General features: G+C 39.8%; 3 protein-coding genes and 1 long non-coding RNA gene across 20 annotated transcripts in view; 2 read left to right on the top strand and 2 right to left on the bottom strand.

Moving 5' to 3' along the window:
* Positions 1-381: 381 nt before the first annotated feature.
* On the bottom strand, positions 382-9,764 carry LOC128890967 (glutamate receptor ionotropic, kainate 2-like). 2 transcript variants are annotated; one of them, XM_054150028.1, is made up of 17 exons: positions 9,324-9,764; positions 7,774-8,053; positions 7,183-7,283; positions 6,845-7,003; positions 6,567-6,748; positions 5,853-6,010; positions 5,577-5,718; positions 5,031-5,333; positions 4,414-4,632; positions 4,073-4,279; positions 3,901-3,985; positions 3,463-3,739; positions 3,116-3,314; positions 2,227-2,452; positions 2,003-2,118; positions 1,490-1,639; positions 383-1,225 (listed from the first exon to the last, which is right to left on the bottom strand). In XM_054150028.1, the coding sequence occupies exons 3-17, from the start codon at positions 7,250-7,252 to the stop codon at positions 1,043-1,045; spliced, it is 2,676 nt and encodes an 891-aa protein (XP_054006003.1). In that variant the 5' UTR covers positions 7,253-7,283; positions 7,774-8,053; positions 9,324-9,764; the 3' UTR covers positions 383-1,042. The 2 variants fall into 2 exon arrangements, with proteins under 2 accessions (XP_054006004.1, XP_054006003.1); XM_054150029.1 differs by lacking the exons at positions 7,774-8,053; positions 9,324-9,764 and having other exon boundaries at positions 382-1,225; positions 7,183-7,279.
* LOC128890971 (uncharacterized) lies at positions 8,065-9,105 on the top strand. The gene is made up of 2 exons (XR_008460727.1): positions 8,065-8,476; positions 8,615-9,105. It is a non-coding gene; the product is annotated as an uncharacterized LOC128890971 (long non-coding RNA).
* A 1,943-nt stretch (positions 9,765-11,707) lies between the features above and the next one.
* LOC128890965 (glutamate receptor ionotropic, kainate 2) overlaps positions 11,708-22,949 on the bottom strand; it is a 276,750-nt gene continuing 265,508 nt past the window's right edge. For 3 of the 6 annotated variants that reach the window (XM_054150023.1, XM_054150022.1, XM_054150024.1), the window contains exons 17-18: positions 22,374-22,529; positions 11,708-14,642 (exon numbers count right to left, since the gene is read on the bottom strand). In XM_054150023.1, the coding sequence (XP_054005998.1) occupies positions 14,448-14,642; positions 22,374-22,529 (351 nt within the window). In that variant the 3' untranslated portion in view covers positions 11,708-14,447. Of the gene's footprint in view, positions 14,643-16,701; positions 16,837-16,997; positions 17,602-18,925; positions 19,057-22,373; positions 22,530-22,949 lie in introns of those variants that run through there. The other 3 variants (XM_054150027.1, XM_054150025.1, XM_054150026.1) reach the window with 3 other exon arrangements.
* The window catches only part of LOC128890968 (uncharacterized), an 18,062-nt gene continuing 11,829 nt past the window's right edge, over positions 16,717-22,949 (top strand). For 5 of the 11 annotated variants that reach the window (XR_008460719.1, XR_008460714.1, XR_008460718.1 and 2 more), the window contains exon 1: positions 16,924-17,000. Coding sequence is in view for 1 of the 11 variants with exons in the window: in XM_054150030.1 (XP_054006005.1) it covers positions 16,726-16,854; positions 16,924-17,000 (206 nt within the window). In the remaining 10 variants the exon portion in view is untranslated. Of the gene's footprint in view, positions 16,855-16,923; positions 17,001-18,748; positions 18,880-21,017; positions 21,298-22,407 lie in introns of those variants that run through there. The other 6 variants (XR_008460721.1, XR_008460722.1, XR_008460720.1 and 3 more) reach the window with 6 other exon arrangements.

Genomic DNA, 22,949 nt, shown 5'->3' with positions numbered 1-22,949 from the left:
TTTACGAGTTCGTTCGTTTCCTTCCTCCTGCCTCTGTCTCTTTCCCTTTCCATCGGTGGCGTTTGTTATAGTTTTATTATTCGATTGAATCTACGTATTTCATTCGGATAATTCAGCGATTAATTGATATTTCCAGCGGCGTCGTTCACGGTAATAAACGGGATCGCGTTGATGATGCTCCATTAAGGGAGAGTATCGTCTGCATGGGAGTCCTGCTGTAGGGATAATTTTTTTCAACGATGAGGAGTGTCTAATGTAAATATTTCGTAGGTATTTTATTGGAAGGTCGTACTTTGGGTAGTCACTCTCTAAATGTTTGTGAGAAAATGTTGATCTGTAAAAAAAAATGTGAGTCTTGCATTAGGAGTGTCACGAAAGTCTGTATATTTTTCTAATTATTATACATTGATAATCGAGCCCCAGAGAAATTCATTCCTGTCTTACTTGGATACCATTTAAACTATCGTATAAAAGTCATGTTCATTTATGAGTATAACGGATCGTAGACGCAGCAATGAAACCACACGTTGGTCTATTTTTGCAGCTGACATCGGTAGTTAATTAAATGTGTATTAACGGCGTAAACGACTCGAATGGTATATAAGGGACTCAATTAAGTGGCACTAAAGGGAAATTTAGCGGGTTAACATAACGATCGAAATCTATTTGCATTAAAATAATCGTTAAACGCTTCGTATAACCGCGTGAGTGTTTTCGAAAGATGGAACGATTACAAGATTATGGAAAAACGATTCTTAGGACAGCGAGTCATTCATATGCCTGCAATTTACCTTGATTTGACCCTGAATATCCATTGAAGACGTGTAACATAGATTTGAAATATTTGCAGCATTTTTACAAGAGTCGGATCATGTTAGGATTGATACGAGTCGGTTGTTGAAATTTGCGATAAATAAATTTTATTTACATGAGTATTGGCCACGTTCCGTCTTTACGACCCATCCACATCACATTTTCTGATCGTAAACGGAAACCTTTTAACACTCGCATTGTCTATTGCATTCGTTTCCATTGTCATTTGTCACTTATCGTTGGAGTTACTGGTTTTAATTATAGGTATAAAACCATATGGAGGTGTGCAGCCTCTGGTACTGTCTTCTCTGCTTCTGTTCGACGAACCCTTTCTTCTTCTCACAGGTTTAGACGTACCACTGCACTTGATGATGAACCGTACCTCTTCTATCAATTCGTCCTTAATGGGCACCTGAGGAATAACGGTAGATTTAAATAAATAAATTCAACAAACACTGGCGTCTACATAAAGCAGGTTACGTACAGACATATTTACATTGGACAAACTTATTTAACCCTTTTAGACCTGAATTATTTTTTGTTCTCGTACTAATGGAAGTCACTACTATTAGTACTATTGTAAATCCGAGTATATTATGTGGCGACGTTGGTCGATGTGGTTAGAGCAATTAACACGTCCTGGTCGTTAAGATGATGATTTTGCTAATGCACTCACTTTTTCACGTTTTGCTGTAGCGATAACGTCCCAGAGTAACTCGAATAATGTGTAAAAGAAGGACAAGCCAACACCTACAGACAATACTAGGAAAACACCTCCCACATTATCGAGATCCAATTCGCCAGCTTGACCCCCACCACCGTCCTCCTACGAATCATTCACGCATGATTTATTAACCGCAAGCCTTTCTATCGATATACGTGATATAAGATTTGATCACGTTTCTAAATGCTACCGAGAGATATATCCAATTGTTGATTGGAATATTAAATTTCACGCGTAAATTTCTTAACGCGTTGACTGTCAGACAAATATTCTTGAAAGTTTCTGCTAATTTCATTTAAATTCTGGAATTTCATTTAAATTCATTCCCTTTGACGCTTCACTTTCAGAATTTATTTTTCTAGTTCTTCAAAAGCACTGTCACCCATATATGGGTGACACGGCGACCAACGTGTTAATGTATTTCCATTTCGTATCGTTCGAATTAAATATTCAATCGCGCCGTACCTGACACTTTCCTCCCCCGCGTTTCTGCGTCCACCACTTAGTCTTCAGTTCCGTAATTAGGCCACTTTGCTGAAGCTTCAACACGGCAGAGTTCAGGGGGTGACGATAAGGAGAGTCTGAAATGTATGTACATAGTTAAATAAATCAGATGTAAGGAAGGTGTTCGAGCTCGTTCTCAATCCTCTGACAACACGACTAACAATACCGAATTAAAATCAACGTACGTTTCTTCATGGCGATCCCATAACCCTTGGCATCGAGGAGTCCACCTATCTGCGTCACGTTGCACTGTCTTTCCGTGAAGTATTCTATAGAGCTGGACTCCATCAGGAACGCGTAGTTAGACGTCAGCACCTTCTTCTGACCAGACTCGTTGTCGGACGTCAGAACTTCGTCCGCGTTGGCCATCATGGTGTTGTACATCTCCTTGTACGTCGAGTAGTTGGAATCCTTGGAAATGCCATAACTCTTTAAGAAAACTGAATTAGAACGAACGGCTCCTAGTATATTTTGCCTAGTGTCCGACATGAATTGCTTTTAAATTCGTCGTGTCGTCTGATTAGTCAGCGGAGGGACAGATGAATTTTTAGTTACGACTTTGATTTCTGGTTTTAATTTTTTGTTATGTTGACAGGGGATCTGTGTAATTTAAAATGAAGATGTGGAATGGTGATTGATCCCAAAAAATATCTATTTTTATTTCTACTACTCTATTTCGATTCAAGCATTATTTAAAATCTACTAGCTCTAAAGAAAGCTACAAGCGCATCGTTGTACATCGTTGATTTTGTATTATTAAAATTGTATTTGCCTTGGGGTTGATAATGTATTCATGATCAGGTAGGGACTATTTTCTAAGATTATGCAACTAATATTAGGGTTAAATAAAGCATACGTATCGGAAGTCTTTTCGACCCTTTGAGACAGGGGTGTGAAGTTAGCAACTAATTAAAAATTGATACACATCTCTTACATTTGAAACATGTACTTCGGGTGCTGTATCGATCCTGTAAAATTCCTTACTACTGGCAATTATAATACTTTATTTTTCTCCGCATTTGGTATTTTCTATTTGCCTAAAAAAATGTGTTATATTTACAGAGAGACACTCACTTCGAAGAATTTCAAGGTGGATCCTTGCTTTTTAGCGCCGTATTTGATTGTTTTTTGCTGGGCTAATTCTTCAACGTTTGAGAATGGCTTCACTACCGTTTCGACGGTCAAAAACGCCGCCAAGTTGGCTGTATAAGACGACACCATGATTAGGCAGAAGAACCACCAGGAAGTAGCCATCATTCGCGTCGATAGGCCTCTGTAAAAATCGCACAAAATTCACTCGATGTTATGAATGAGAAAATGTCCATTAAACATTTCTGGTTGCTAACATCTCTTTCATAAATTAATTGGAAAGATATCGCACGATAATTGATTATATTCTCATATTACTAAATTCGACTCACATAGGCGCGAGCTCGGAGCCCTGCTGCATAATAGCACCGATCGTGAACCAGAGGGAGTTTTTAAAAGTGAACTGATTCTCCAGTTCCTCTGGCTCTTCTATGCATGGATAGGGGTTGTTCCATTCGGCAGGACATAACCTGCCAATCACGAATAGTACCAGGGACACGGATATGTAAGCTAGCATCAAGTACAACCAGACACCAGACGAAAATGGCGACAGGAAGGAGAACAAACTGGGTGGCGTCTTTGTTGGTTTTTGATATAGGATGGATATTCCTGCGAACAAAGGATTAATATGTTTGATAAAATGTTTTCTGATTAAAAATGAAATAAGGAATTATTCTATATATATATAAAATAAATAAATGTGGCTTTATTTGAAACTCATCTGAACAGAAATTTTGTTCGTGGAGTACGTTGATCTTAAAGAGTCATACCTAAATTCATAAAAGGCATCGTAAAGTCTACCGCTGCTTCCCGTTCCGACGTTATGGTTAGATCGGTAATAGCTAGATCAGCCGTCTACAACATAATTTCACCGGATATTGCATTTTAATTGCTCTCGAGTATACCATGCCACAATATGGTATATACGTCACTGAAACTAACACCTTCAATGATTTTCCCCAGCATTCCCGTCCATTTCTTTGTCTTTTGTGAAAAGGAACCGTAAACACTGTCCGCTTGCACTTCGAACGTATAATTGAAACCGAGCATTTTGCTCAGCTCTTGGATAATATCGATGCCGAATCCCTCGTAGCGGTCGTTACCGGTCATCATATCGGCGGACTCCTTTAGCATACCGTAAGGATGAGTCTGCAAAAGATTTTTTTTTCTGTTCGAACTAATTCATATGTTTAAATATTCGTACTCAATATTTTGCTTCGTTAAATCTTGTTAATGAAATATCGTTGCGAGGGTCAGTGTTCTAATTTCGTTCGCGCACGTACGATAGATATGAGGATGATGAACGTTTTATTCTGCAAACTGAACTCCATCTCTGATTTGGGGGGATTGCTTTCCGGTTGCCATTTGACAGAGTTCGTGCTGTTCCACGTTCCAATCTTCTTCAAACCGTTCTCTCCCAAACGCAACACGTCCAGCTGGAAATCGCTGCGGAAGCCAGCCGTGTCGAATTTAATCATACCGGTCAAACCTTCCATTTCGCTCTGGAAATGGTGGAAAACAATGAAACCAATATTCGAAACTCTCACTATCACGCAATGAATAATTAAAAAAAAAGCTTTTTCTCGAAGACGTGCTGAAATCAATAAAATGAAGTAGTTAATAACAATTACGGTTCAGAATAAGTATTCATTTAAAACATTAGTTTTCAATCTCTCAAACTCTTACGTGTTCGCGAAGTCTTTAAATTTTTTTCATTTTCAACGTAACAATTTCTCTCTCGACGAGATAAAATACCTCGAAAAATGAAACGGAGAGTCAATCGAAGAAAGTGAGGTAAACTATGAATCACGTAGAAATTCGTGTGATTAGAGACTGTGGAAGTCCTCCCAAGGGCCGGCATAAGTAAATAGAATGAGCTCCGTTGACAGAACACACTTACGAGCCGCATGAAGTTGCTCAAACTGTAGCCGTGCTCCCAACTCAAACTGCCGTTGCAGGATAATTGTTTCACGTCACCCTTGATGGCGTCCTTTAGACGTTTGAAGGCCCTGGCGAAAAGTTGCACGGCGTCGTACATGAGAGCGGGCTCGACGCGCAGCTGAGATGGATCGTCCAAACCCCATTCGTTCTTGTGCATTTCCACTGTTCTGTTTACGAGCTCGCTTTCAGGATCTATCAGCCGCACTCCAGTGAAATTCACGCCAGAGAATTGGTACGGTTCCAGATCCAACGTCTGGGCATCCTAAATGTCGTTCAATCGTGTTCCATTATTAAACTGTGTAAAAGTGGGAGATTTTACAGAATAATACTTGTTACTGGAATTTATTTTGTTGAAAAACTGAGAATATTCAAATATCGTTTTTTAAATAGAATTTAAGTAAAACTGATTGATATAATCCATTTAGAAATTGGATAGATTGTCTTACTGATCACTGTGTATGTGTAGAATAATTTATCAATCTACAGAAAAAAGAGATAACTTTACCAGGTTGGTTATTATAACTTTGTTCTTCTCCGACATAATACCGACTTGCTGAGCTTGCTTCAACACCTCTGCGAGAATCTCGATGGAGCAATCGATAACAATGTTCTCGACCTCGTTGTCCTTCATCTCGCGCATCACCTTTCTGCACATCAACAATCATATATAATTCTTTGTACCTAATTTTTTACCCTTTAACTCGTCATTTCTAAAACACTTTATTTTAATACAGCATGAATTGATAAATAGTTGTATGAGAATTGTTGCGAAGTTACGAACCTGTAACTAGGCCCAGGTCCTAGATGATACGGAAAGATCAGGTGATCGTGAGCATCCAAGCGCTCCAGTAAACGATAGAGGCGAATTAAACTGTCGGTGTTTTCGTATAATATTCCGAACTCTTTCCACTCGAAATCGGTAATCATTAAGTCGAAGATCTGGAGGCATGTCGAACATTTATCTCGTGAAATTACCGCGCCAACGCATGTTTTATTGTTCTATTCTAAGATGTCTATTGTTCTCCAGAGACAACGTTAGAGTCGATTGGAAATCAGAAATATCCTAGGTTGTGCAATGAATCCATTCTAACTTGGGAATATATTGGCTACCTATTTTTAGAAAGAAACTTACAATATATGAAATTACAATATAAAAAATTTAATAGACTGTACATTCATATTTCCGGTGTCTCGAAACGACTATCCATCGAAAGAACATGTCTGGTGAATATGTATATTGGGTGGGATAAAACATTCCAAACTGCACTAATTTTTGTCTCGTCTAATTTGCGTGAAGTACGTAATACTCTCAAACCACCTTAATTACGTAATACTCTCAAATCATCTTAAGTCTACCTATGTATCAATCCTAATTAATTGAAGCAACGGTTTCACGTAATACATCTGGAAATGCGTAACGCCGAACGGACTTGTTACACAACCTAATACGTTCTCAAAGATTGAACTCATAAAGCTGCCATTGCATTCCACGTACCACCGAGAGGGTTTCAGCGTGAGGATACAAGTTTATCCCTTTACCGCGAGCTTGCGAGGGCTCCCACCTGGCATAAATGTGTGGCATTTCCATGGTGTCGCATATACTCTGTACGTGGTTCGAGGTGACCTTATTCGTGGGACCGAAAATCGCGGCCACCCCGTGTTCCATCAGCTCGCAAACTGAAAATATCAAAAGAAATCGTTCGAATCGAAAGTTTCACAGTGAAATGCACGCGAGAACGCAAACCTTTGAAGCCCCGGGAACGGCTCCCGTACCTTTCGACGACACTTCAAACGAGTCCGTCGAAACCTGGTTAGACTTGGCCACGAGATACACGTTGGAGAACTCCTCGTTCTCGTGGCGCTCTTTGTTCACCGTTTGCGCGGACGTTTCGAAGGCCCTCTGCATCTCCTCGCCATCATCGAACAGGCCTCCTGTGTTTTAATTTTATTTACGTTAATTACATGATTTGCAATAGTTGTAAGATTCAATCAAGTATTTTCTGAATATATAATGAATTTGTATATTGAACACAATATTCATTCGTTTATTTTATTAACATGGTTAGGAGGTCAACTTTTTATTAAATCAAATTAAACACACTCTCTCTTACCTATATGAATTTTCTTAGGGAATCCCAGAACGCAGGAGATGAGGATCAGCGGGAGACACTTAATCAGCATTTTGCGGTCATTCTTCAAGCTGACACTGAACCTGTAGTGACAATCGAAAGCGAAAATAATCGAGGTTAAATTAAAACAGTGACTCCAGAAACCACATGAACCTATCCTTCCCTTCCCGATCTCTAATTAAGTGTGTCGATTAAGGACAGCGGTCGATAAGAAAGCAAAACTTCCGTTTCTCGAGATGTTTGCGAAAACTGCAAACATCGGTGGCAAACATTCTTCGTGGAACAGCCGACATTAACCCGTTGAGAATCGCCGGTCGACGATGGTAGACATAAAGCCTCACAGTGAGACACGATTAGCTTCGAAGCAGATTTATTTGCAATAAGATCGCGTGTACGAGATTCGGTGCAAACAGTTGAAACATACTGGTGGGATCTGAACGGGCACTTAAACCCGCGACGTTGTGTAAACCGGACGGAGACCATTACACGTCTGAATTCTCGACGCGCGTAAACATTTACATCCGTCTAAAATCAATCCTCCAATATTGAGTTCGGCTATTTATTTGAACCTACCGAATGGGGCTTCTGGCCTGTCAAATTCACGGTGGACGTCTTGCTTCGCGACGCTTTTGTTTCGTGGGAAGAAACGCCGCAGGGACTCTTCTTCTTTCAGGTCTTCTTTAGACTAGTGAATAGGCAGATTCGTTCAGCGGGAAGGAAGGGACGTCCTTGGGTGAAAATAACGTTTCCGACAGGGGGGTGGGGACAGACGACGAGCTCGTTAATGAATTTTCCGTTTGATAGGTCCTGCTGGAAATAGAGCAGTATGGGAGGAGACGGATGTATCTCGTATCTGGAAATGAAAAATGGTTCGAGAACGTGGCACTGGAAACTTCTTGCTTTGGAGACAGAGATGAAATGTGCGAGTGATGTTATTTGTTGTATTAAAGCAAGTATTTAAGCGCTACTTTAAATAATAGATTCTATGAATAAGTATTATAAATACCATTAATAAATAGACACGCACATTGGGTTAACTGAGTGACAGGATAATTTTGGTAGCATCGATTTCGCACGTGTACTTTTCCACGTGGGGGCACGCGAGCCATTTTAATCATGGTCATTCTGAGAGGGACTGTCATCTTGCCAAACGCACGCGATCTGGAATCTTCTTGTTCATTCATTCGCTCGTCATCTCTTTCATAGTGATGTGTCATGCGTACGCGTTGCGCAAACGTTAGTAGAAAATTGATGTGTATTATAAAAAGAAAGAAAGGTAAATTTCGAATCAGGTGTGATTTTACTCAGACTTTGCAAAACAATAAATGAAAATGACTGAACATTCTCTACATTCCACTTACTCATGGCACCGTACTTATTTTATTTATAGACTGATCTTTCTTTCTTTCTTCAGTGTCATCGTGCCATTTTCAGTTGCCTCGAAAAACTCACGAAAATCTACGAGTGCGCGCAACGACGCAGATATATTTAGACGTGGAGCGTCGTCGCCAGTGGCGCTTGTCGCTTATAAGCACTGTGACATAGTTTTCGCATAATCACAATCAACGACGCCTTCAAACCGGGATCGCTCGCACGTTTAATTTCGTATTTCCACGAAGAGGCGCGTGCCACGCGTGTTTTCCGTCACTCGAATTCTTCCTTGGTTTGATTAAAAGTGAAAGTTTCATTCCACAAGTCACAAACTAAATCTTCGAAACGTTTGACGCTGTGCCGAGTCCGCAAATATCTACTCTTAAAAAAGGAACCTCCCTTAACGTCAAGAAAATAATATAAATACGTTCTAAACTGTTTACATCGAAAAGTAACTTTATTTTGTCTGAATCTAGAATAAGTATGCTCAAAAAATTTTAAACAAAAGAATATAACACTTATTTAAACTTTCAATCTTTAAGAAACACAGTATTTCTCTTCCCCCCAGCTCTAAAGTGAGACTGTAAAGGATAACTAAGCGTGATTGTGATCGAAATCTGTTCTGCGTGGATTAATAAATATTCCAATCGAATTTTCATGCTCGAAGAACAGTTTTAGAGCACAAGTGGCGGATGTTAGAGAGTGCCGAAACGGCAACTCGCGCGACGAGCGTTAAAGATGGTGGGACTTACCTAAAATTGTAATTACACGGAGCTCGTTACCTGGAACAGATGTTTGATAAACGTGCTTTTCGGAACGAACACCGCGGCATGCACTCTAATTCCGAACGCCACTTCGCGAGCGGGTTTTCACTGCGCACACGCGTCCTCCCTTCCAAGACTCTTGGATTCATTTGTACACGGTAACATGGCGGGCATCACGAACCTAACTTATTGTTAGACCCGCTGCCAGCGGCTTTTCGACGACAAGCTGCCCGTGGAAGAAATACGCGAGCGCTCGATTCGATATTCTCTCCATTTTTCATACTTTTCAACTCCAGACTTCTTATAGATGACTCCTGCCTGGTAAAATATGAATTTGACTTGTTACTGGTGGCTGAGAGCAATTATGGTTGTTAATTCTATAGGATTTAGTTAGGATTCTTCCTGGAGTCAGTTTTAGGTCTTGAGGATTTCTTCATTTTGTGAAGGAATATGGACTAACTTTGTGAAGATAAAGTGAAGGGAGGGGGCCAATGGTCATTTTTACAAAGTAGTATTTTTTGAGTGATATAATTTGTTTGAATGTGATTGCTTGTAAGTAATGGGAATTCTCACTATTTCCAATTTCTCTTTATAATTTTCCTCCAAATAATGTGCTCAAGATCAGTTTGTTAATTTTTCTAAGCAAGAGCTCGATCAGGTGTTTCGGTTGAGAAAGGAAATCCGCAGAAGCGGCGATAGACGGTCGAACGTGTGAAAGATCGAGATATGCAAATGAGCGTGCGGAGATAAGAAGACGCGAAGAGGGAAAAGTGGTCGGGAATCAGTCGGGAAGTCGGCAAAGTAAATTAAATGGCCGCGTTAGCGTTCCGCGGGGCCAAAGAGAAGGAAAGAGATGTGGAACTTGGATACATTAGTGAATTAGTTACGTTAGCGGTTTGGGATTTGGTTCTCTAATCAAGGGAACGAAGAGTGAAGGCAGCGGCAATTGATGTAAAGGTAGAAGTTCCCGGGGACCAATTACGCGGCCGCGGTAAAGGTAGAAGTTCTCTGTCGTAATCAACGAGGGGATTACGGCTGCGCGTTAAGTATATTACGCGTGGAATAATTTTCCGTTTAAACGAAAGAACATGACGCTCCGCAATTAATCACGCAACGTATGCAAAGTAAGCATTCGAGAAGCTGCCGCGGAAGGAAACCCTCGGGGATTTGGGTGCAACGAACTTCCACCAGCCACAAAGGGTGCGGTAATTAAATTATGAACGGAATTATGTAGCTGCTAACCGGTGTATTTAGAATAAATTGTTTCGACTACCTTTTATCAGAGTGTGAGCTCTCGAAGATACAGGATAAGAATAACGTGACAGGAGGCATTTAATCACACAACTGTTGAAGTTTGAAATATAAATATTATATAGGACTGGGTGGAGTGGATGAGAAATGAATCAGTCGATGAGTATGTCTTCGTGGAATGCGATTTTATTCTTTTATGCTATTCAATGGCGATGCAATTTTTAAAAATAATATCTCGAAAACTTCCATCGTCATAAAATGTTCCAAGTATATATTAGAAATTCAAAGTTAAAATGTTTTACTTTATATTATTCTATTCCTAATATATAGTATCCGCTTGAAGTATTGTAAAAATATAATCAATCGATTATTACCTATTGCTAAGAATTCTTACACCTTCTCTGGGGCTGACCAAGATGATCTCATTCTAATTTCGAAGGAATTCAATATTACCTGTATTATCGAATCCACACAAACCAGAATCTTCCAATTGGGTGTGAATAAATCTTCAACCTAAATGTCTATATTATTTAAAAAGCATTTGAAATATTCATTCTATAGACCAGGGCTTCTTAAAGTATGGTCGCGACCCCAAATGGGGTCGCTTAGCGTAATATTGGGGTCGCGAGATTTTAATGTAAAATATTTAATATTCTTTTTTATTCATGTTATTGCAAAAAATGCTGTTTTGATGAAAAATGGAGTATACAATTTTGTTAACTATAACAAATACAATTTTACATCTTTTTGTGCAATTTTTAATTTTATATTTTCTCGTCTGTATATATTTTTACCTAATCAACAAATCATCATAAATGTCATGAATGAAAAAGGTTTAAGAAGCCCCGCTCTAGACGAACGACAAAAGACGAACACCTCCAATGATAATTTACAGACGATGAGTTTTATTCACGTTTATAATATGATGCTCGTAGTACACTTTATGTAAGAAGTATAATTAATAGGCTCTTAACAAACTCGCCACGACGTGAACGCATTGTAACGCGGTACAGACAATATTTACAGTAGTTACGTGTATAATACGCGGTGTACCGTTTAATGCGGGTATCGCGTTTGTACGTTTACGTTTTCTTTCTTTCTTTTTTTTTTTTCTTCGATTCGGGTGTACAGAGTCTTCGACGGGAGCTTAGTCGGTTAGTCGAGAGTAAAAAACGACAGAGACTTCGTAAAACGATGATACATCAAACGACGTAGGTCGCGCACGGGCCCCAAAATCGTGCACGACGTTCGCGGCCAGCGCAGCCTGGCAATATCGAACACTCGAATTCTGACGCTAATTGCATTTCGCTGATCTATCTGCGTCCGGAAATCGATCGCTATCGGAGCTAGGCGGGCACCTGTGCACGTGCATGCTATTCACGCGTGTTTACGCCTTAAGAGAAGGAAGACGGAAATTAATACTGCTCAGTTCGTGGCGTTTCGTGAATAGCAACGTGCGCCGACTGCGAGCAGGATTCCTGGCGATTCGTTGCCTTCGAACGTGGATTGATTAAAGGAAATTGGAAGACTTTACTCGAGATTAGATATAATTACATAGAACAAGATCACTTTCGTGCGAACGTGTTTAATACTGAATCCAAAGGTACGAATGACAGGTATATTCAGTGTTGTAGTTTACTCACTCTTTGGAATAAACGAACTTGAACAGAAACTTGAATGCGAGACGAAACTTAAGGAAAATTGAAGTTAAGATTACAAGCACGTATAAACAATTAATTAATTGTTTTTTGGTTTGCTAGGAATATTTTAATTCACCTCTTACGGGTCTGACCTAGACGATCCTATTCTACTTCAAAGAATCCCGGCTTATTATTTAATCGATTCGAACGTACAACGTTCAAATTGTCTGTGAACAGGATTATTTAACAATGTATCTATATGCAATGATACCACTAAATACATGTTATAATTCACTTTTAATAACATCAAATAATTTTGATTTTTCTGTACCATGCGTTTACACACTTTGCATTCTGTTTTAATTTTTATTTGATGTCTATCAACGAAGATGTTCGAGGAATCAACGCGATCGCAGTTGACGGAAATTAGGTGAGCCTCGCAGACAGACCAACGAAATTTAATGGTAACAATAGTGAGGCTGAAAGCTTCGAACTCTGACGAAAGTGAGACTCGCCACTCTCGATACGAAAAGAAAATATAAAATATCGCTCGTTTTCTATCTAAATCCGGTGAAGTGTCGCCGAAACGTTGATACGTGAACATTTCTACGACGCTCATACGCGGTTGACACTTCGTCATACAGCATTCGGGACGAAACGCTCCGAAATCAAGAGATTACTAATTGAACGAACAATTTCTCTCGCGATAAGATCAATTTTTCTCATGAACGTCCTATAATACAATTGCCGTTGCATAGACGCGATCGTGTAATTCGTAATCTTAACGGTTAGCATAATTATTTACACTAAATGTAACTGAACGCCATCGAACAGAGACGGGGAGACGTTCGTGGAGCATTCGAGGTTTCGATTCGATCAATATCGATGTACTTTCTTCGAGAATTACGAACGTGGTCGATGCTGGAACGATCTTCGATTCACGACACTTTCGTTCGCTGTTCGAGTAGCGTTGCGTACATGCATTCGTTGAATTCATTTTCCCTTCTTGATCGTCTTCAACACGCATACTCATCGCGAAACGGTCGCTGGGCGCTCGCAGTGGATCCTGGGGGAGACATCGACGCGTGGTCGAGTGTGTGCGTTTATTTGCTCGCGAATGGGTGTTGAAAAATGATCTACGTGACGTAACACGATATTATAAATTTGGTGTAGGAATAAGCAAATGCGAGAGGATCAATTAATTGTAGTCATCTGTGTACGTATATGTCGTTCAGATGTTTGAAACTGACAAATAAATTTAGATAAAAGGCAAGATGTTTCAACACAGATTTCGACATACAAGATTAATAGATACAAGATTTCAACATTCACAGTTTAAGTAACGTGGAAATAAAAATACATACTAACTTATAACTTATAACGATGGAGAAGACTTGAATATTATATAAAATGCACATTAAATATTATTGTCTTAATTGTAATAATTGAGGTCTCGAAGATAAGGACATATAGGTGTACTTCATGAACCAACGGCATGGCGTACAGATACATCTAATAGATTAATAGGACCATTAGGATTCATTGATTTATTGCTCGAATTTAAATTAAATAAAAAGGTTGGACTGATTTATACATAAAATAAATATATCCCTATCATACAAGCCAACGACCTCCCTTCTAGATACAATTAACAAATTATTACATACCAAGTAAATAAACCCATCATCCACGACCGTTCGCGTTTTATCCAGCTGACCGGAAAACACAATCAGCGACCGATCCCGTCCCGTCTTCGTACCGCGCTCTATTTTTTGCCAGAGACGTCCGTTTTTACCGCAAGTAGCGTTACAAGATACAAAGGCTTCCAGTTGGCTCCCTCGTCCTCGTTAATCCTTCCGCACGAACGGCCACGCGTCGTTGTCTACCGCTACAATCCAGCGAGCTTCGATCAACGACCGAACGTGTACATCCTACGAAGTGCTAGTCGAAGAACTACCTTGCTCGACGTTCGCGTCACTCGTAATAAAAAGTGGGAGAAAGGAAAAAAAAAGGAACGAGGGGTAGAGAACGGACGCGTCACAACACACACACACACACACGCGCGCGCGCGCGCGCGCGCAGGTGGAGGTGAGTCCGTTCCCCTGGACCTGGTCGACCTGTTCGCGCCTCGTTGCACACAATGTTCCGCGATCGATCGCGTCTCGGATTCGTTCGATCGCGAATCGTATCAGTCGCTGGCCGTCGCGCGAACCCAGAGCGTTCAAGTGAGCGGCGCTTTCCCGACGAAGTGCCTGTACTTGTTGCACTCCGGGTACCTGCCCTCTTCAGAGACGATCGACAGATTGGACTGCTGTCCCTCGCGGCGGCATAGCGCCTTCTTCACCGGCTTCTTCGTCCCATTCCCGCAGTCCAGGGCGTAACGTAGCTCGCTCGCCATCTCCGAGCACACGGACTTCTGCAAAGTGGGACGAAACGAGCGCTGCAAAGGTCTCGATCGTACGGCCCTTCACCCCATTCGAGGGGCGCGAAGCTTCGTCAGCTGGATGCCATGACGCGCGACGGAAGCTTCCCTGCTGCGAATCGAGCTGGCGATACCGGATATGAAGTTTTTATTGCGTCAGAGGCAGTAACTTTTTAGTGGCGAGCAATACCGGCGACAGGGCGAAACGACAGCGGAGAAGCTGGGAATTTGCAGCGCGTTTAACGCTGGGTTCTGACAGATCAGTGGATATTCCTGTTTCCGCGGACCAGGTGCAATAGTGTGCTCGTATATCCTGGAGACTACGTTTCGACGAAGGTCGGCAGAAAAATTATATGGGGCTGCTGAATTTATTTTGGTGTAATCTAGGGAGAGTTTGTCTAAGACAAACTTGAAATGTTTGATGAAATTGTACGTATAATCGTATTTTCTGGAGGCCATGTTTTTAGTAAATAGAGAGTGACATTACGTGACAGCATCAAATTTATTTTGGAGCACTACATGTACAGAGGAATGTCGTCTAAATTAGATCGTTTTCCTTGAATTGTGAGACTTCTAACAAGTCAGAAATGTTTCAAAAAATAGAAAGGCAACAGTAGTGGACCAGTTTTTTGGAAAAAATTACGATGGTATGAATAATTTTGATCAAATGTTCCAGCAACACTTTGGATCTACAATGCCTGAGAATCGCGAAACAAAAATTTCAGGGAATAGACGGAACTGATTTCAACGTTCCTCGTTTGGATCTTCAGTTTTCTGATACGATGCGTCATAACATCGAGCTGACTTCTCGACGATTAGGCCGCTTGTTTATACCGGCGCACATGTCGATACTCAACTATATATGTAGTTGCATTAATCGATGCAAGGAAGGAGTGATGCAAGGAGTAATAGGAATCTTGCTTTCTATTAATAATTACTCATGCAGTTGTCAGTGAAAGTCATGCCAGTTCGTGAGTTTTATTTCTATGAATCGTTACAAGAAAAATAGTCAAGCTGAAGTTGCGTTCCTTTAGACAGCTAATAGAATATACAATATGCCATTCTTCAAGACTTAAAATCACTCGACAGCAACAGTTATTAAAATTAAACGAAAAAAACCATAATATATAGTATATATACTCGGAATGTTCATTTCTGTTTTTGGTGCCAGTTAGTGGTGCAATGACACAAATGGAGGTAAATGTTTTTATTATTATGGAAGGTTTTGACCAATTTCTGGCCCTCTTCAGCGGTATAAATACAATTCAAACAATTAGAATAAAACACCAATTGAAGAATAATATAACATAACGTAATAAACATCATATAACAAGACAAATGCAGCAAATTACAAATAAGAAAAAAAATTATATAAAAATGTATATATAGTCAGTCCCATAAATATTCGTACTCTCCATGTCTATTGAACACATTTGTTTAAATTGACCGATAGGTTTGATGTTTCAAATAAATTTTTTATTATAAATATATACGCGTGTAAAGTCAATTTTGCGCATATTTATAATGGATCATTTATTTTGAAGCGTCAAACTTAGAATTTAATTTACTCAAATTTCTTCAATCGACATAAAGTGTTCGATCATTTACGGGATTTACTGTATACGTAAACAGGTACTCCAAAAATTCATTGAATTTATTCGACCTGTTTGATGACTCCATTTTTATCATAGCACGAAAAAAAAAGCGCGAATACCTCTCAAAGCGAACGAAACAAGCCAGACACAAAATGAAGCCGCGCGCGGACGTTACCCATGCACTACGAGTTCGAACGTCGAATGGCGCACCGACGTAAACGAGCATCAAGCTGAAAGTAGAAAAGTTGCTCACCTCCTGCGTATCCGTGGCGAGAGAGAGAGAGAGGCAAGAAACATTGCGACACAACTAACAATGTCATACTAAACTGTCACACATCGTGCGCGTGTCCTTTCGAATCGTACGTGATTCACTTAACGCCTACGTTTCAATGCGACCGCTTTATAGCCCTGGCTTTGGCGGTGCCTGGGTCATTTCTGACGCAGTCTTGAGTTTTAATCGTTGAGTCGGTATCCGACACTTGATGGTTTGTTCGCGTGAAAACGATAAGAAGACGATCGTGTACCGAAGGAACGCATTTTCTGGCAGTATTCAGTGTGTTGAGAAGTATTCAGAAGGACATATTCGCCTTTATCTAAAATACACAAAATTCGTACGTTTGTTATTTCATTACATGTAAATTTCTATTAATTATTAATGGATGATTATCGTTTCACACTAGGTACTATCAGGAGTGTGCAAACGAAGCTCCGATGGAAGATGCAAAATTATAACGACGATATGTTCAGCGAATGATCAGTGAGTTAACTGCTAATGAAAATATATAGAGCTTGGTTCAATTTTTTCTTAAGTACCTTGAATGTCTCCGCTGCTATCGTATGTATGAGAGAATTACTGAGATCATGACGGTTAGCAAAGAAAATTCCTCCCAGTCATTTCAATATCATAGTTTATCGTAACACATGCTTTCAATAGCATTTATAAAACAGTAAATCCTGAACAAATTTGAAGACAAAGACATCTTCACATTGGAATGACCTTGAAATGACCACGAGTGACAATATAACCAGAAACAACATAAATCATACGGAGTAACGAACGTTAAACAAGCACAAAACTTATTCTTAGAATACGTAACAAAAGTATCAACTTGAAGACAGTTTGCTCATGGAATCGTGTCAACAAAACTGTTTAACAACTCGAAGACAGTTTGCTCGCGGATCTGTGCTCGCTACCACTTCACCGTCTACTTCTATGAGTGCTACACGCGTCCGAAGTTTGCAACCATGAATTTGTCAGCATCCCGTGTAGCGCGTGTTCAATATTCAGAAACAGTATACTTCGCGTCGCAGGAAGAGTCATAAACGCCCTCGCGGTGTTTTCGAAGTTTGCTCATTTTCTGCAAGGGTGGTAAACGAGTTTACAAAATACAATCGCGTGGAAATCTGGCGGAGAGAAGTCGGAGGCCGTGTCGCGCTCGAGACAGAGAAAACGTTGGGTCAGGACTGACCGAGGCACCGCCATTAGGTTGAGACGTATCATACTAATTTACGAGTCGAAACATACAGAATCGTCTATCGAGTTAATTCCATCGTTTGTCGCTAGGGAATCCGTGGGCTTCTATTCGTGGACCTGGAATTTTTATCGCAACGTTCGCGACGATGCTCGATTTACTTTTCTTTTTCTTTTTCTCTCTTTGTCCTTTCTTTTCTCTTTTTTTTTTTCGTTTTGTTTTCTATGCAGAAACATACGGACTCCGCACGGGGTGGCGGACCCACCCCCACGATCTACACAATATTTACACACACAGTAAAACGTTTGCAACCTGACGCTATACATTAGTTATCTAATATCGGTATAAAATCGTGATTGTTCGTAAATATTTCGTTAAATCTGCAGCACTTGGATTCAGTCGCGATCGCGACGCGCTTCGTCGAGGTAGCCACGCCGCGGTATTTTCTTTTTTTTTTTTTTTATTTAACAATTGCCCGGGAGACTGTCCCTTCTCGCTGCTAGGCTCGAAGTCGTCGTCAATTAATCTAAGGTTTTTGATATGAGCAAATTGGCAAACGCGTTGACCTTTCCAATTTGAACGTACACGAATTTCTCCCCGTGTCGTTTTAGGGAGAGGGGGGGGGGGGGGGTGAAAGACGTAGAAAACACTTTAAAAAATTAGTCAACTTTCATTCGAATTTTTTTCCTAATTTTCTGTTCCTAAAGAATTCGAGGATGTCACTTATTCGATAGTAAATTCTGTGCATTTATGGGCAGAATGTATACCGTAAAACTCGATTCAATTCTTTATTTGCTATGCATACACTTTGTATACGTTTGTCACATGTAGATGTTTATCCAAACTCATATTTCTACATTTATAGATAAAGAAATGAATTTTAAACGGAAGTGCCTCTTGTCTTTTAAACAATGTAACATTTAATCATTGATATTTTATATATTCTTGAATCTGTTCGCATTTGCCCATATTTCTAATTACCATAAATGCATAAATTTTCATATTCGAATACGACCACATTAATTTTTTTCAGTGTTCAAGAGTTTCTAGAATTTTTGGCCTACGCGTGTAGTTCACGAGGGGTTCGAGAAACTGGAAAGGTCGAAGATCGTTGCTCCTTCATCGATTATTACGTTATCGTTTCAACTTTCTACAGTTTGTGTCTGTCAGTGTTGCACACAGTTCTCGATCACTCATGGTGGAGTTCTTCCTTAGGTCCTTCGGATCAAATACGCTTTTCTCGGGCTTAGGAATCAGTACGTTTTTTTTTTTTTTTTATACCGTCCCCTAGTGTAGATCGGTAAAAGCTTCGCAGATCGGTTTCCCCGAGGATTTCTGCTTCTAAAACAGAACATCAAAATTCTGGGGTAAGATTGGGAGATGGATTCAGATCGATGAGTCGGATCGATGCATAGCAGGCGGTCGCGTACGTCCCTCTTGTGCAGAAAGGAAATCTAAAGAAAAGGGATCTATAGATCAGTTAAATCTTCAAAACGGTTCATGATTTTTTGTGAAATAAAATTCGAAAATTTACGGTGAAATATCTTTTTGCGAGGTTTCTCTTTCGAGAAAATTAATTTTGACCATTCGCGAGGCACACGCGCGATTAAGCTCGGCTTTGCTATCGCGTGCGTCCATTAATCATTATTTTTTTCCGTGTTCGTGTTTGTAAACATTGGAAATTGTACGGTGTTATCAGATTTACCTAGTTAATTACAAGATAGGAAGATCGACGGGAAAGGGATAACACCATACTATCATTCGGATTTGCTAATACCAGAGCTAGTAGAAATGATGAGTAATGGTCAGACGCGACAGCCAAATCGAACTGGTCAGCACACGCGTTCCATGAGTTTTTAAATTTAGTTGTACCTTTGCACAATAATCAGATTCATATGTTCAAATTTGTTAAACGCCTAGAAATTGAAGAATTGAAGAATCCAACATAAAGGAAATCCCTGGTCTACTAATTACAAATTTCAAAAACTAGATATTTCATTTCAGCTTCTATGAATTTCCATCGTTAAAAAAACTTATGTGTAGAATATTAACAAAACAATAATAGGACAACGTCCTTTCTGTCACATGCGCGCCCCGTTAATTTTCAAATTCAAATTCCTCCGAAACGAAACCGCGCACAACAAAATTCCACTGTACATTTTCAACCCATTTTATCATAAACATTACGTACATATTAATGCAAAATTGCGCGAAGTTTTCTATATTCAGAATTAACAGACCATATCATTGTAATTTCATTGTAATTTCATTTTAATTTCTCTTTTCCTTTGAGAGCCAGCCGACGCATGTTTGGGTCAGGATTTTCGAGCCACCCCGTACAAGGCCAGAACGATTTGCAGTTTGAGATTCGTGGGAGAATCGCGGCTACTCTGTTGCGGTCTGAAGTAGCTAGGTCCGAAGGGGAACAGCGATACTGACGTTTGTTGGCTCGTGGAATTGTTTGCTCTCGAGTACACGAGGTCGCCGTCGTAAAGCCTATACATATCCGTATATGTGGACGAGCCCTTCTCAAATACTTGCCTGTTTGCTTACCGCTCGAATGTACGCAAACGGTAGCCCCGAACACATATTGTAGACACGCGAGGCCCGCACGCGGGCTATCCCGAGCTACGTTTCGCCGTGCACCGCGCCTTAATTTCATTCCGACGCTCCCGTCGTTGGAAGTTTCGTTCGCGAACGTTTCGCTTTTGGCTTCCCCCCCTTCCATAATTAAACGTTTCTTCTAATTTTCGCTGAGCATCGACCATCACTCGACCCTTCAAAGGGCTACACCAACGTAGATTTAGAAAAATCGAGCATTTGTTTATTTTACTTATCACAGTATCGACTGCAGAGTCCAGGCAAAATGTTCAGCTTTTTTAAACCCCTTGGCATACTTTATATTGTTTTCATTTTGGGTTGAAGATTGAGAGTATTGATCCATTAATAAATTCTCATCATCAAAATTGAAATTTTGTAATAAGTTTAAAGTAACGTAATTTTTTCGTTAATTCGTTTATTACTTCTCGAGCTCGTCTACTATTGTATTTCCGTTATAAATCACACGGTTCGAGGGAATAAACAATCTTTTCAAATTTACTCACGCTGTACGGGAATGCGCGTTTTCGTGTTTTCATTTTTATATAAATTATTCATATAACAGTATTACTTTGTAGATTGGCTGCGAAATACTGCGGTAACCAGTCGTTCTAATTGAATTCTTCGTGCCCATCAAATGAAATTGTGTTTCGGATTCGTAATAACAGAATGCACTGCGTCGTTTCATTTTCCCGTTTTCACAGACGCTGTAATCGATTGGCGTCAATTGCTACTCCATCGCAATGATTATTAAGTGCAATACATTGTACGAGTAAAATTTAACGTGCACATTAAAATGACACTGTGCACGTACTACTGAATAATAAATAACTACGACGTTAAATAGAGGATATAAAGCTGAAACGAAGGAAAATGCACGGGAGAAAGTAACCAATTTATTAATACGCTGACGAACCGTAACCTGGAGCTACACAATAATTTTCATCAATCAGTAAGGAGAGAGATACTTTTCCATTCCAAATATATTATAAATAAATTGTTTTGATCAAACGAATAATTAAGTATCGAGGTTTCGATATTAGTATTATTAAATCAAAACGAAATTCTTTCGATCGAATGAAATATTAATTAATTGACATCATATAATTAAATCGAAGTTCTTTGATTCAATAATTAATAAATATGTGTAGCGTATTGCAATATACCGTTCATGCAATTATCACCTTCTTCATAATGACGAAAGAGGAAAGAAACTTTTCTTGAAATTCAAAATAGGTTTGATTTAATTAAACGCGCACTATGTGCATGTACTCCGTTAACTTTAATTAAAATACACCTCTCATACAATTATCGTGAAATACCTAAAACCAAAAGAAGAAAGAAGACTTCGTTTACCTTTCTTGGAATTTCAAACTGTTTCGATTTAAATAAACGTGCGCTATGTGCACCTGCCCCGAGAAGCTTAATTAAACTGAACTTCTCACCTTACTCCGAAACTTATGGGCAAAAGGAACATAAGAAGTTATGTCTTTCTTAAAATTTTAAACTGTTTCGATATAAATAAACATGGATACATGCGTTAATCTCAAACATTATAATTAAAATACACACGAAGGAAAGAAGTAAAACGTTTTTAACCATTCTTCTTCCTGAACACGAAGATGATCTACACTAGGTGTTTCCGATAAAAAAAATATCACCCTGTATGCTCCTTTAATATGATTGCAAATGCCAGAGAGAGAAATACATAGGACTCAACGCAACAGACCTAATTCAGACCCAGCAGGGTCGACTAAAACCCACGAATGATTCGAAGTCCACAGAACAAAGAGCAGGGACATTGTACGGTACGTCAACCTTCCTCTGCACAAGTTCTTCGTGATTGGCGACTCATCGATCGCACGGTATAACGATCATACCCGAGTGGTTTTGTATTTGCACCGTGACCATTAAAGAGGAACTCCACCATCGCGCGAACATCAACTGATGTATTCGCGGGGTATGTCGGGGTAGATCGCGTCGGGATCGAGGTGCGTGTTGGACGACGTTACTTCAGGCGCGATCACGCCTTCTTCGACGTGCTATCTGACCTCACTCACCCGTTCCTCAATGGCGACCTTCCGGCTCTTCCAGACGAACTCGCACACGGCTATCACACAAGCGATGCCCATCCCGCCCATCAGGACCACAAACACCCCTCCGACGTTCGCCAGGCCCAGCTCGTTCGCTGTTGAGCTGCTCTTCAACGTCTCATCCTGTCGTGAAAACAAATTTTAATTGTGACATTCGTGTCAGTTTACTGTTGACAAAATATAAAAGGTGTCTGAGCTAAGGGAGGCCACTCTAAACCCTCCATTGTGTTTCATTGGATTGTTTCAGTGATTTTCCAGGAAGGATGTCATGGTAGAAGAATTGTTTTAGGGATTTATGGAGATATTTTTAGTAGGAACATGTATTCGTTTATAGAAATTCATTTATATGTACCTCATATATGTATGAATTATAAATGATGAAGTTGCATTTGAATTCCTATGAATGAATATGTATGTATTTGAGGAGGATGACAAATCCTCCCAGGCAATTACCTATTGTTACTGGGAATATACATATATTCATTTATGGGAATTCATTCATACATATTCGAGATATAGAGGAATATATCCATTCGCAGTAAT

Source organism: Hylaeus anthracinus, unplaced genomic scaffold (assembly GCF_026225885.1).
Source record: "Hylaeus anthracinus isolate JK02 unplaced genomic scaffold, UHH_iyHylAnth1.0_haploid 12001, whole genome shotgun sequence".
Lineage (NCBI taxonomy): Eukaryota > Metazoa > Arthropoda > Insecta > Hymenoptera > Colletidae > Hylaeus > Hylaeus anthracinus.
The sequence above is the reverse complement of the archived record's forward strand: the minus strand, read 5'-3'. Positions and strand labels throughout refer to the sequence as shown.

Excerpts from the sequence above, each read along its gene's own strand:
- LOC128890967 (XM_054150028.1), bottom strand. The coding sequence starts at position 7,252 with ATGCTGATTAAGTGTCTCCCGCTGATCCTCATCTCCTGCGTTCTGGGA. Across the intron at positions 4,280-4,413 it reads TCATCATCCTCATATCTATC|ACTCATCCTTACGGTATGCT; the intron begins GTACGTGCGCGA and ends AATCTTTTGCAG. Across the intron at positions 2,119-2,226 it reads TGGGATCGCCATGAAGAAAC|ACTCTCCTTATCGTCACCCC; the intron begins GTACGTTGATTT and ends CATACATTTCAG.